At 39.2% G+C, this 14,354-nt stretch overlaps 1 protein-coding gene across 9 annotated transcripts in view; it reads right to left on the bottom strand.

Annotated features, from left to right (window-relative positions):
• Positions 1–14,354, bottom strand: part of IRAG2 (inositol 1,4,5-triphosphate receptor associated 2) — a 105,226-nt gene that overhangs the window by 30,664 nt on the left and 60,208 nt on the right. For 4 of the 9 annotated variants that reach the window (XM_050746676.1, XM_050746677.1, XM_050746679.1 and 1 more), the window contains 3 exons: positions 11,668–11,815; positions 8,752–8,833; positions 5,313–5,345 (listed from right to left, as the gene is read on the bottom strand). In XM_050746676.1, the coding sequence (XP_050602633.1) occupies positions 5,313–5,345; positions 8,752–8,833; positions 11,668–11,815 (263 nt within the window). Of the gene's footprint in view, positions 1–5,312; positions 5,346–8,751; positions 8,834–9,911; positions 9,998–11,667; positions 11,816–14,354 lie in introns of those variants that run through there. The other 5 variants (XM_050746684.1, XM_050746678.1, XM_050746682.1 and 2 more) reach the window with 3 other exon arrangements.

Below are 14,354 nucleotides of genomic sequence, written 5' to 3'. Positions count from 1 at the left end.
TCTTATACTGGTAGATGATTTTAATGTGAACTTGTAAGATGTTCACCTCAAATGTTTAGAAAAATCCACAAACTTGCAAAGCAAGGATTTATACCTAATACTCCTGTATCAATGATGTTGGTCAACTTTTTCTCTTTTTTATTTCATTTTGTTTCTGCCTTAAATGACTTTGAGTCAGATCATACATGACTGAAACCTCTCATGACACCAGTTTAATTTAATTCAACAAACTTTCATCCGAAGTCCACTTTGTGCTAGGAACAGTGACAAGGGCTAAAGATTATATACAAAAACACAGTTCTTATCCTGAAGAAGCCTGTAGGCCAAGCATGGATTGAAATATATAATACAAATCCTACTCTATAATTTATAAGCAGCATGCCACAGAGGAAAGTAATATGCACAGGGCAGAATTAACAGAGTGGGGATATCTGAATTCAATTTTAAAGAGAAATTATACCTTAAATTGTAGTTAACTGATAATCGCCCTATTTTTAAAATATTTAAATAAATTCTTAGTAATTTTTATATGTTTAACTATACTATCATATATATGATATATATATTTTTATATATATATGATATATATATATATACACACATATATAAAATGAACTAGGCACAGTGGCACACGCCTATAACCTCAACACTTTGGAAGGCTATGGTGGAAGGACTGTTTGAGGTCAGGAGTGTGAGACCAACCTGAGCAACATGGCAATACCCCATCTCTACTAAAAAATTAGCAGGGCACAGTAGTGCACACCTGTGATCACAGATACTTGGGAGGGTGAGATGGGAGAATTGCTTGAGCCCAGGTGGTTAAGGTTGCAGTGAGCTGTGATCATACCGTTGCACCCCAGCCTGGGTGACAGGGCAAGACCCTGCTTTAAAAAAAATAAAAAGAAAGAAAGAAAACAAAGGAAGCTATAAAGTGGAGAAAATCAAATATCCGTCAGTTTTATTGAGGGTAACACTTCATAAAAATCAATAAGAATTGATTTATTAATACTAAGGTATAATATCCTAACACATATAAAAACATCGTTACTATATGTAGCATGAAATAACATTTATTATTGCGCTATAACTAAAAAACACTACACATTGTCAGAAAAGGCTTCATTTTGTACCTGTCAAAATCATGGATATTCGTATTTAAGAAATATAAAAGAGAATGCAGTTCTTATTTCCTATTCCATTATACCAGCTTCCAATTTGGGGAAAAGGGAGAACATCATTTCTGAAAACCTTTTCAACAAAAGGTCTAATTATTATTTAAAGCCAAAGTAATAAATACAGTAAAAATACAGTTTGCCTCCATTATGTTACATATCAGTCCCATTTGCCCTAATGCTCTGTGTAAGGCCTTCTTTTGCCCTATACCTTAGATGTGAAACATTGTAATTAGAAGTCTTTCAATAAATACAACACATTTATTGATTAAACAAATATGTGATTTTGGAGAAATTTCCTGTTTAGTAGCCATATACCACCTTGTTCTGGAACAGTAGCAAAGCAAGCAACTGCACGTTATTCTCAAAGTACTCGTCTTTATAAAACTCAGTGATCAGAAAACAGCCCAATATACAACATATCCGAATCCTAAGCTTTCATAAGTTTGGTCTAATGACAATTCTTTTTTTTCTTCTTGTGAAAATAACTAGAGTAAAGAAGATTTTGGTTTTTTTAAGTCTGGTTTCAAATTTAGGATGATAGCTCATGAAAGTTGGAGATGAAACCCTCAAGGGGTTGGGACAAAAACGTTCCACATTTGGTTTCTTTTCTTCCAGCTTCTAAAGTCACCTCTATTTAAACCAGCAACCCAGGCCCACAGCAGAACATAACCAGCACGCACCAACTGTGACACCTGGACAGATCATGTGAAAGATAATCTACTAGATATAATTTAATCAAAGAAAATAAAGAACAAGAAAAAGAAAGTTCAGAAGAGAGATTCACTTACATATAGAAGATTGGCTCAAGTCAATGAATCTAACACATGCCAATAGCACAGAGCAGGAAGAATGCTCTTTCTGTCCAAGCCATTCAAATATTAACCTGCATAACATTTACATGAAAAATCCATGGTCCAGCCCATTTGCTTTTGACAGCAAGAGTCTAATGTAGGGTGGGGTAGCAAAAGTACTCATGGAAAATATGAAACAGATTCTCCCATGGGCTGGGTCAGCAAACACAGGAGATACACACACACAGACACACACACACACACCCCAATATTATTTCAATATTTAGATTGAACAACATAAAGAACAATGAAAAATAACTTTTAAAAGATTAATTGGCCTAATCTCCCAGGATTATTTTATTTTTGCTCTTTTATATGAAATACTAAACTATAGATTTTGTGATCAGAAACCTTCTACTAATAAACCTTTATGGTTCCAACATAATGTTTACTATTTGACCCATTTTAGATAATTGTTAAGTAAATTAATGTGATTTTCTGAGAACAAAAAAATAAGAAAAAGAGTCTATATAGGCTTACTTCTGACTTGACCCAGTGTCTGTTTAAATGTTCCCAAAAGAGGAAGAACGCTAAGTTGAATTTTAAAAGATTAGAACTACTGGAACCTAAACAAAGCTAAATTTGCTTATAGGTTTGCATTTATTTTTTCTCTTTCTAACTAAAGGTATACCACACCCTCAGATCTACAGGTCACACCCACCACTTTCAGGTTCATTTATAATATAGTTATCAGTCAACTTCTACACGTTCCAATTTTGCAACTGGCAATGTTATTTATTCTCCAAGGTTATTAATGCTGCACCCACACACAACTTGGAAGAACAGGACAGACAATAGCCAGAAAATCTTCCAAGATATTTTTAAATTGATCCTGTTCTTGGCCTTAATAAATCACCTCCTCCCAGTGATAGTATATCTTAGACAAAAACATGTAATAACATGAAGGATAACTCAAAGAGAGACAAGACACTTAATACTCAGTATATGGAATTTTTTAACAACCAAAAGAAAAACAGAGAAATTCATCTCCAGATCATTGGCTTGTTTCAAGATATCCTCTGCCTTCATGCTACTGATAATTCTGATTCTAGGTAATATAAGCAGCTAATTTTCTTTTTGAGTGTTCACTATGATCCAGGTATTTTGCATATGTTACAGAGTATCTTGGTAGGGTCAGAGCTGAGACTGAAGTAAGATAGAAGGAAGAATCAATTCTGTTGTTATAGGACAGTGTGGACAACGAACCAAAAGAACTGCAGAGATGTGAGTGGTGAAACCAACTTCTTGGCCCCACAATTTCTCGAGAGGTTGAAAATCTACATGGAAGCCACTAGTCGGTGAGGCCTGAAGAACATGGTGATATATTTGGTATGCACATCTGGTGATCACTGGAAATTTGGGAAACGACTCCCTGAAAGGAAAGGCCTTCTTAGTCATCAGCAAGTGGGGAAACAAGGCATTGAGAGGCAGTGTCTTGCCTCTAAATATGACCTACTTGGTTTGTTTCCATGGACAGGTTAGGCCAGAACTCAGTGATATAGATATGTGGAAATATATGTATATATGTAATATATTTGTGTGTGTTTATTTGAATCCTCAAGAGAACTATGAAAATCAATGTCTATTTCACTGGGGACACAGCAAATTCAGACAGGTTAGGCCATATGTCCAAATTCACACAGCTAATAAGTAATAAAGCCAGTCTTGAATCTAGGTGTGCTTCATTCTACAGCCTATGATATGTGGCTAAAGATTCTAGAGCATTACTAGGAAAAATTTCAGATAAATACAAAAGTAGACAGAACAAAGAATCTAATGAATCCTGGTATATCCATCATGCAGATTCAACAATTACCAACCTATGGCCAATCTTGTTTCAAACTCTGACCCTCTAAATCTACACCTGCCTTGTTTTGAAGCGAATGCCAGATATCATAACATTTTTGTCCATAAATATTTCAGAATGAATCTCCAAAAGATAAGGACTAGAAATAGTTTGTTTCCTTCTTTCCTAACTACACCAAAACATCCCAAATAAACTAATTTATTGGGTCAATAAAGTTCTTTTTTTCTCAAGAATGTCCCAAACAGGGCTCCAAATTATTTTATTATGAGATGTTCTTTTTGAGACATTAATCTTGTTAGCATTCTTTGCTCTCTCAAAGACCTGTTTATGAATAATGATGTTCACTTTTATCTTGCACTGTGCCTTCTGGGAAAGATATTAGAAGACATCTTCCTCTGTGAATATGGGGAAGGAACAGAAAGTAAATCTCAAGTTCTTAGGAGCACCAGCCAAAAGAAATGAGTCAGAAAGCAGTAAGCTAATTGAGTGCTCACTCTCAGTGTTTTAAACAGACCTTCTAGTGAGTACAACCTAAATAAATAGGCATTCAACAAATATTATTGGGCAGCTACTGTATGGAATCCTATGCAGGGTGTTACATGTGCATTGGTTAATGGCCAAATAAGGGTACTGTACAGCAATTTTATCACCTAATACACAAATAAATATAAGAAAATAAATAACTCCAATGCAAGCCAGCATACAAGTGACAAGAAATGGGGGAGAACAGAGAGTTACAAGGGTCTCAAAGAAGGGAGTGAGCTTAGTTTTTTTCTGAGTGGAATCATTGAGAAACGAGAAACAGGCCTGAAAATACAACTTTCCCAGAGTCACACAGAGGCCAACCCACAGAAAAACCTCGTCTCCCCACTCTTAATCCATTATGATTTTCACCTCAAGAAGGACTGGAGATGCTTGAATGTCAACATTGCATGCTACCACAAAAAAAATGTTTTTATTGGTTTTTGAAATGGGCCTTGACAGTCTAATAGAATTTTTATAAAAGGAAAAGCATACATTGTTCTGGGCAAAGAAAACAGCACAAACAGGTTTGTGTGATATATTCTGACAATACAGGCTACCTGGTTTGGCTGACGTACAGGCACAATCATACACAACAATGGGGAAATAAAGGTAAAAATGTAGACTGCAACCAGTTTAGAGAGGGACTCGAACACCAGGTCAAGTTGTTTGTTATAAGGCTGTAGAGATTGACAGAATCTATCATGTAGAGACAAGGAGTTAAGAAAACACCCATCGTTTGGGGGTTCCACTGGGATGATAAACATATATTATGTTTTTAAAATAATTTATATCATATTTTCCTCTAATTCCCTGTTCTTATTACCAATGACAATGCTTAGAAAAGCATTTTCTAAGGAGAGCTTTCTATTTTCTTAAAAGATGATGTGAGTATAAAATGATGGTAGGTGGGGAGTTGCTCAAGGGACAAGGGGTGGAGGCAGAGAGTACAGTTACCAGGCTGTCGAGATTCTCCAGTGGAGCAGAAACCTGGAATGGGAAGGTTGAGAATTGGCGGGATCAGTCAGAAGGTACAGCCAACAGACTAATTCCTGGACTGTTGCAAACTACAGAAGACACAAGAAAATCTTCAGGGAACCTACAGGAGCATGTGACTGGAGGCTCGATTGTGATGTCTGTTAGCTCCTATTCCTTTTTTTTCTCTTTTCTTTCTTTCTTTCTTTTCCTTTCTCTTTCTCCCTTCCTTCCTTCCTTCCTTTTTCTTTTCTTTCCTTCCTTCTTTCTCTCTTTCTCTCTTTCTCTGTCTCTGTCTCTCTCTCTCTTTTTTTCTTTCAGATGGAGTTTTGCTCTTGTCACCCAAGCTGGAGTACAATGGCACGATCTCAGCTCATTCAACCTCCTCCTCCTCCCAGATACTTTCAAGTGATTCCCCTGCCTCAGCCTCCCAAGGAGCTAGTTTTACAGGCACCTGCCACCATGCCTGGCTAATTTTTGTATTTTTTAGTAGAAATAGGGTTTCACCACATTGGCCAGGCTGGTCTCAAACTCCTGACCTCAGGTGACCCACCCGCCTCGGCCTCCCAAAGTGCTGGGATTACAGGCGTGAGCCACCGCACCTGGCCCAGCTCCTATTTCTTAATGGGTATCAGGACCATAGACAAAACCACACAGTCACATATCCTAATAAGAGTCAATATGGAGGTCCTTTTAGATGAAAAAGGCAGTACATTTCTTAGTCAAAAAACCACTTTCAAGGTAATGCTAAGTGATAATGATTAAAATGTCTAAATTCAGTGTACTGAGAGTGGCTATGAAAAAGACCCGTATCATTTGAAGCTAGACAAATCTGAATTTTAATCCCAGGTTTGTTATTTATTGAGTGATCATGGGCAAGTTATTTAACTCCCTCAACTTCAGTTGCCTCCTTTGTAAAAAGCAGAGAAGCGTAGAGAAGATTAATCACATGGCATGTGGAAATGCTTTTGTACAAAGTTCCTGGCACACAACTGATATTTGTTTCTTCCTTCTTCTTAGTAAACTCAGTGCCAGATAAAAGGGAAATTACTAATAACCAAACATCCTGTAAGCTTCCAAGTTCAACGTCCTTTACTAAAACTTTATAAGAATTGCTAGGTAAGAGCAAAATATATTTTTTAAATTTTTAATTTTTTTCAATTTATTTTTATTTTTTGAGATGGAGTCTTGTTCTGTCACCCAGGTTGGAGTGCAGTGGCACAATCTCGGCTCACTGCAACCTCTGCCTCCTGGGCTCAAGCAATTCTCCTGCCTCAGCCTTCCAAATAGCTGAGAGAATAGGTGCCCGCCACCTAATTTTTGTATTTTTAGTAGAGACAGGGTTTCACCCTATTGGCCAGGTTGGTCTTGAGCTCCTGACCTCAAGTGATCCGCCCACCTTGGCCTCTAGGTAAGAGCAAAATAGATTCATTTCCTTTTTCTTTCTTTTTCTTAGCTACTCAGACAGGTATTTAAGAACAACAACAACAACAAAATGCCATACACACACTTAACAGGAAGAATAACAACAACTCGTACAATTCAATAGTAAAAAGAAATATAATCCCATCTTTAAAATGAGCAAAGGATCTGAGTAGACACGTCTTCAGAGAAGTTATACAAATGGCCAACAAACACACGAAAAGATGTTCAACATTATTAATCATTAGAGAAATGCAAACCAAAAATGCAATGAGGTGTCACTTTGCACCCACAAAGATGGCTTTAATAAAAAATAGACAAATATTTAGTAAGGATACAGAGAAACTAGAATCTTCATACCTTGCTGTTGGAAATGTAAAATGATAAAGCCACCCTGGAAGTCTATTTTGCAGTTTCTCAAAAACGTTAAACATATAGTTCCTGTGTGATGCAGTAACTGCCACAAGAACACACCCAAAAGAATCAAAAACATGTTTACACAAAAACCAATACTCTAATGTTCATAGTAGCGTTATTTGCAATAGCCAAAAAGTAAAAACAACTCAAATGTCCATCAGCTGATGAGTGGAGAAACAAAATGTGGTGTGTATCTATACAGTGGAATATTATTCAGCCATAAAAATGAATGAAGTACTGATATCATGCTATGACATGGATGAGTCTTAAGAACCTTATGCTGAAAACCTTGAGAACCTTAACTGAAAGAAGCTGGGCACAGGTGGCCACGTATCGTATGATTCCATTTATATGAGATATCCAGAATAGGCAAATCTATAGGACAGAAAGTAGATTAGTGGGCCGGGCGCGGTGGCTCACACCTGTAATCCCAGCACTTTGGGAGGCCGAGACGGGCGGATCACGAGGTCAGGAGATCAAGACCATCCTGGCTAACACGGTGAAACCCCGTCTCTACTAAAAATACAAAAAATTAGCCGGGCATGGTAGCGGGCGCCTGTAGTCCCAGCTACTGGGAGGCTGAGGCAGGAGAATGGCGTGAATCTGGGAGGCGGAGCTTGCAGTGAGCCGAGATCGCGCCACCGCACTCCAGCCTGGGCGACAAAGTGAGACTCCTTCTCAAAAAAAAAAAAAAAAAGTAGATTACTGGTTGCCTAGAGCTGGGGGTTGCAGACAGGAGGAAATAGGGAGAGACTACCAAAGGGTATGCAGCTTATTTCTGGGGTGATCAAAGTATTCTAAAACCGATTTTGGTGACGGTTGTACAACTCTGTGAATATACGGAAAGTCATTTAAGTGAATAATTTAAATTAATGAATTGTCTGGTGGGTGAGTTATATCTCAATTAAAATGTAAAAGAAAGAAGAATGATGTTCTGCCAGATCCTGAAACGGAACTGCCTGCTCCATTTGATTGAGAAGATCACGAGGCTCAGGCTGCAGGCTGAGGAAGGCATTCCAACCACATCTCGATGATAGAGAGAGTGACCTAAGTGACCTTCTCAGGTCATTTAGTATTATTCTTTTCTTGTGGGTAGAATAGTGGCATTAGCACCTAACTTTGTCAATTAGTACCTGACTACTCTCCATGGGCATGGCCCTGCTTTGTGGTCTTTGACAAAGGGTACCAGCCCTTCAAAGATTATCCAGCCTTGACCTCAATTCTTGGAGAATCAACAGAATCTGAGGCTTCTTACAGTCACTAGTGAATTTAAGTCCCAAACCAGCCTGCCTCTCAAACCAAAAGTCTAGCCCACTTCATTGAAATCTATTTTTGGTTCTATAACACACAGAGTATACTAAACACAGGGTAGAAAGCCCTCCAATTAAATAATTTTAATTTCTTGACTTCAAAGGTTGCTATTTCTCATGCATCTGAGTTTTGGAATAGCAGACTCCGACTTGCTACAAGAATATCCATAATACTTAAAAAAATAAAAAAGACAGGGAAAAAAAATACCCATAGAAGAAGAACAGGATATGCTAATACTGAAAATGAAACCAAAATCCAGTCCAACACTCACTTCCATGCTTGGGTCATCATTCATCCTGATGTAGCCTGAGAGATTTGTTCCTGGGTTGGGGCCACTTGTGGGGCCTGGGCACCTGGCAGTAGAAAGTAGAGTTATCTACTACAGGTGAAAAAACTGCAAATCTTAGCAGATCCTAAACAATAACACAGTTCTCACTCCCCTATGCCCAGTCCCAATTTTATCAAATTTCTAATGAAGTTCATGTTTTAAGTAACACATAATGAAAGAGAGCTCCCACCTCCATCAGACAGAGGTTACAAACAACAGAGAATCCAGCCAAAGATGAAAATGAAGCATTTGCAATTCAAAGTCATTCTTCCTTACCCTCAATACAGAAGGGAAATTTTATTGAGGTAGATTAGTTCCTCACAAAATGCACTGACATTTTTGAATGTTTCCTAAGGAAGATGAGCCTGTATACTTTGAAAGGCAGGTGCAAATGAGCACCGAAGGAGGATGAGGGCAGGGACAGGTATAGGTTCCCAAAAGCTTGTTAACCTTGAGTGTGAAAGAAACAGAAATAGGATCAAAACCTGTCTGAGTTAACTTAGCAGGATGTTGTTGATATTGTGATCTATGCCCGCAGTTCCTGAGACAGACCTCCTAAAATCCTTGTAGACAAAGGTGCTAGGGAAATCTTTAATATTTGGTCTCTGATCCTGGTTCCTGATACAGTGTGTCTAAGACCTTTGTAATTCCCTGAGTGATAGGAGTGTTTGACACAGAGCTCCTGAATCTCTTGAAATTTTCTGAGTATTATGAGCATCTTCTGTTCTAAAGAGGTGTCTCTTGGTGGGCTCCTGGATAGCCTCAGGATGAGGGGCTGGTTGCCGGGGAACCAATCTGTGGTTGGAGGGTTGGAACTTTCAACTCCACCCTGCCAAGCTCCTGGGAGGGGAGACGGGCTGAGCTGATCACCAATGGCCAATGATTTAATCAATCTTGCCTAGTAAAGCCTCCATAAAAACCTGAAAGGACAGCACTTGGAAAGCTTCTGATTTGGTGAACTAAAACATAGCCATGTGCTGGGAAGATGGCACACCCCAACTCCACAAAGACAGACCCTCCTGTGCTTGAGACATTTCCAAACCTTTCCAATGTATCTCTTCATCTGGCTGTTAATTTGTATCCTTTAAAATACACTTTGTCACCTGGCACAGTGGCTCACGCCTGTAATCCCAGCATGTTGGGAGGCTGAGATGGGAAGATCACTTGAGTCCGGGAGTTCAAGACCAGCCTGGGCAACACAGAGAAACCTTGTCTTACAAAAAATACAAGGCCAGGTGCTGTGGCTCACACCTGTAATCCCAGCACTTTGGGAGGCTGAGGTGGGCGGATCACCTGAGGTCAGGAGTTCAAAACCAGCCTAGTAAACATGGTGAAACCTGGTCTCTACTAAAAATATAAAAATCAGCTGGGCATGGTGGCAAGTGCCTGTAGTCTCAGCTACTTGGGAGGCTGAGGCAGGAGAACCGCTTGAACCCGGGAGGCAGAGGTTGCAGTGAGCTGAGATCATGCTGCTGCACTCCAGCCTGGGCAACAGAGTGAGACTCTTGTCTCAAAAAACAAAAAACAAAAATTAGCAGGGCGTGGTGGCAGGCACCTGTGGTCTCAGCTACTCAGAAGGCTGAGGTGAGAGAATCACCTGAACTCAGGAAGTCGAGGTTGCAGCGAGCCCAAATCACTACTGTACTCTAGCATGGGTGACAGAGTGAGACCCTGCCTCCAAAGAAATAAATTTAAATAAATAAATAAAATAGACTTTGTAGTAAGTGGATAAATGTAAGGAAAGTGTTTCCCTGAGTTCTGTGAGCTACTCTAGCAAATTATTTGAACCCAAGAAGGGGGTCTTGGGAACCCCCAATTTATAGAGAGTTGGTCAGAAGCACACGTCACAGTCTGGAACCCGCAAGTGGCATCTCAAGCAGGGACCGGCCTTGTGGGACTGAGCCCTTAACCTGTGGAATCGGATGCTATTTCCAGGTAGATAATGTTGGAATTGAACTGAATTACTGGACGCCCATTTCATGTCTGCTGAAGAAGTGATTGGTGTGTGGAAAATTGCTTGGAGTGTGGGGAAAAAAGCCCCCACACATCTGGTATCGGAAGTGTGGTGTTGAGACTACAGTAGGAAAAAACACTCCACTGGTGAGTGTGTTTTTCCTTTAGATTGAAAGATTAGTCTGTGTACTTAAAGAGGAAGAGGGTAGGGTGCAGGGACAAGGACAGGTTCCCAAAGATGTGTTAACCTTGAATGTGAAAGAAAGAGAATGATGATCAAAATCTACCTATGTTAACTTAGCAGTCTATGGTATATTCCTAAAAACTGGAAACATTTTAGGTAGTCTAATTTGTCTTTTAAGCTTTAGAGTGGCATTATGAAATTCGAGGAAAGCAAGAAAACTACACTCCAAGACAACTACAGCAATAACTTTATCTCAAAGTTGTAAATTTTCGGCTGGGCATGGTGGCTCACACCTGTAATCCCAGTACTTTGGGAGGCCGAGGAGGCCAAGAGTTTGAGACCAGCCTGGCCAACATGGCAAAACCCCATCTCTACTAAAAATACATAAATTAGCTGGGCATGGTGGCGTGTGTCTGTAGTCCCAGCTACTTGGAAGGCTGAGGCATGAGAATTGCTTGAACTCAGGAGGCAGAGGTTGCAGTAAGCCGAGATTGCATCACCGCACTCCAGTCTGTGCAAGAGAGCGAGATTCCATCTCAAAAAAAAAAAAAAAAAGAAAAAGAAAGCAAAAAGAAAGAAATTGTAAATTTTCAGGAAGTTAGAGAAGTTCCACAATAAAGATGTGATCTCACGTTATGAAAAATCCAACCAATTAAAATGTTAGGCAATGGGAATAGGCCACCCATGAGGAGTAGAGTAAGTAAATTTTGCTCTTAACCTACTTGTGTTGTCTTGTTATATCCAAAGCACCGTCCTTTACTTCTCCATATGTGGGCCTTTCACACAGAGTGTGGGTTTGGTTGGCTACACCTGAGAAAGGTGTTGATTCCAGGGTTGGAACTGCTGTAAAACTATCCAGAGATAAGGCATCTGCAGTAGAACAGAAAAAAATAAAAGTAGAGACCAATTTCTGGTTCAAACTATCTTGAAGCATAAAGTCTTTCCCTCTTGAGAGACTGAAAAAGTGAAAGTTGACCCACTTCTAGTAACATTTTAACATAAACTCCCTTGATGCCTAATCACAGAGGGTAAAAATGTCAAACGCTTAATTTTGACAAAGCATTTGCGAATGATAGTAATATTAATATATATAAAATAAGAATTTTAGTTCTAATAATAATATTTTAAAAGTAATAATTTCAAAAAAGCTTTTTTAAGTGTGGGAGAGACCAGAAAACCCCTGCCCACTAAGCAACTAGAGGGATTAACAATCTATAGCCAGCAGGCGAAAATCCAGTCCGCTGCCTGTTTTTGTAAAGTTTCACTGTGACCAGGTGTGGTGGCGGACGCCTATAATCCCAGCCCTTTAAGAGGCTGAGGTAAGTGGATTGCTTGAGCTCAGGAGTTTCGGACCAGCCTGGGCAACATTTTTTAGAGTTACAAGTTTTGTAACTCTACAAAAATTACAAAAATTAACTGGGTGTGATGGCATGTGCCTGTAGTCCCAGCTACCTGGGGGGCTAAGGCAGGAGAATCACTTGAGCCCAAGAGATTGAGGCTGCAGTGAGCCGTGTTTGTGCCACTAAGTGACAAAGTGAGACCCTGTCTCAAAAAATAAATAAAATAAAGTTTTACTGGAACACGTCCGCACCCATTTGTTCCTATATTGTCCATGGCTGTTTGTGTGATACAACAGTAAAGTTGAGTAATTACAGCAGAAACTAAAGTATTTACTATCTGGTCTTTTACACAACAATTTTGCAGCCTCCAGAAGAGAAAAGCATCAGACATGGTCATTAGAACCCATCAAAGACTGGTAGGGGAAATAGGTTGAGATCACAAATCATTTATTAGGGAAAACCATCTTGTTATGTGTGTTTCTGAGTATAGGAGGCAGCAGAGTTTAATAGAAGAAACACAGAGTTTAGACTCAATCAGAAATTTTTGGTTCAGATCCTGGCTCTGCCACATACCAATTGTGTGATGTTGAATAAATAACTAAGCCACTCTGAGCCTCAGTTTGCTTATGTATAAAGTGACAGATGACCTTAGGCAAATTATTAACTCAATGTTCCTCTGTTTCCTTATCTTTTGAATGGTAATTATATTATCATCTACCTCATAGGGATGTGGTGAGGATTAAATGAGTTAATAGATATGTTAAGAGCATAGAACTGTGTCTGGCACATAGCACTTGTTTTTTTTTTTTTTTTGAGATGGAGTCTCACTGTGATACCTAGGCTGGAATGTGATGGTGTAATCTCGGCTCACTGCAACCTCCAATTCCCGGGTTCAAGTGATTCTCCTGCCTCAACCTCCCGAGTAGCTGGGACTACAGGTGTGTGCCATCATGCCTGACTAATTTTTGTAGTTTTAGTAGAAATGGGGTTTCACCATATTGGCCAGGCTGGTCTCAAACTCCCAACCTCAAGCGATCCACCCACCTCGGCCTCTCAAAGTGCTGGAATTATAGGCATGAGCAACCACACCTGGCCAGCGAGCACTGTTTAAGTACTCCCACTGTTGGCGGTGGTTATTAAGTTATTGTGAATAATCTCTATAAAGCACTAATCTATATTGCCTGACACAAAATAGACACTCCATTAGAAATAGTTTTTCCTTCTCAAATTTAAATGATCACCAAATTGCTCTACTTTTCTCTTTATTCCTTCTTAAATTTACTTTGACAATCATTTCTTTTGTCATTTCAGAACTAGACATTAATTTTGGCTTTTAACTGCATCCATGTTATGCTGAGAGGTGTCACTACTTTGACCATTTCTTAGAATAAAGCTCTTTCTCTTGGCATTGACTATAAATTTGGCCCACACCCCACTTTTCCTTCTCCAAATATCTCTTCTACTGTATCTGAACCCGAATCCTCTTGTTTTCAAAATGACTTGCCTACCTTTGGCTCTTTTTCAAACACTTAAGGCTTTTGATTCTTACTTCTCTTCTTATTTTTTTGTTTTGTTTGCTCATGTTACTCTCACCCATTAGAATACTTTTTTGACGCTTTTTGCTTTTCCAAAGCCAACTAATCTTTCAAGGCCAATTCAACTCTAACCTCTTCTATGGAATCATCTTTGACTTCTCTGAGCCCAGGTCTTGTCTCCTTGCTAGTCTGTGATCTACTTTAAGACTTATTCTTTTTTGTTTTTGTTTTATAGATGTTGCCCAGGCTGGTCTCGAATTCCTGGGCTCAAGCAATTCACCTGCTGTGGCCTCCCAAGGTGCTGGGATTACGGGCACGAGCCACTGTGCCTGGCCAGGACTTATTCTTTATCATGCATAATATGGTGCCTTGCACAGAGTAGGTACTCAAATATATATTGATTGACTGAATTCAGGGATAAATATCCAAGTATTCAAAAATTTTTCCTATACAAATGTAATAACAACTAGTTATTTTCCCTTTCAAATAGAATTCTACCCCTACTTGTGTCTAAGCAGGTATAGAAGGGGGTCT

This window comes from Macaca thibetana, chromosome 11, assembly GCF_024542745.1.
Source record: "Macaca thibetana thibetana isolate TM-01 chromosome 11, ASM2454274v1, whole genome shotgun sequence".
NCBI classification, from domain to species: domain Eukaryota; kingdom Metazoa; phylum Chordata; class Mammalia; order Primates; family Cercopithecidae; genus Macaca; species Macaca thibetana.
This window is presented reverse-complemented; position numbering and strand designations above follow the sequence as displayed.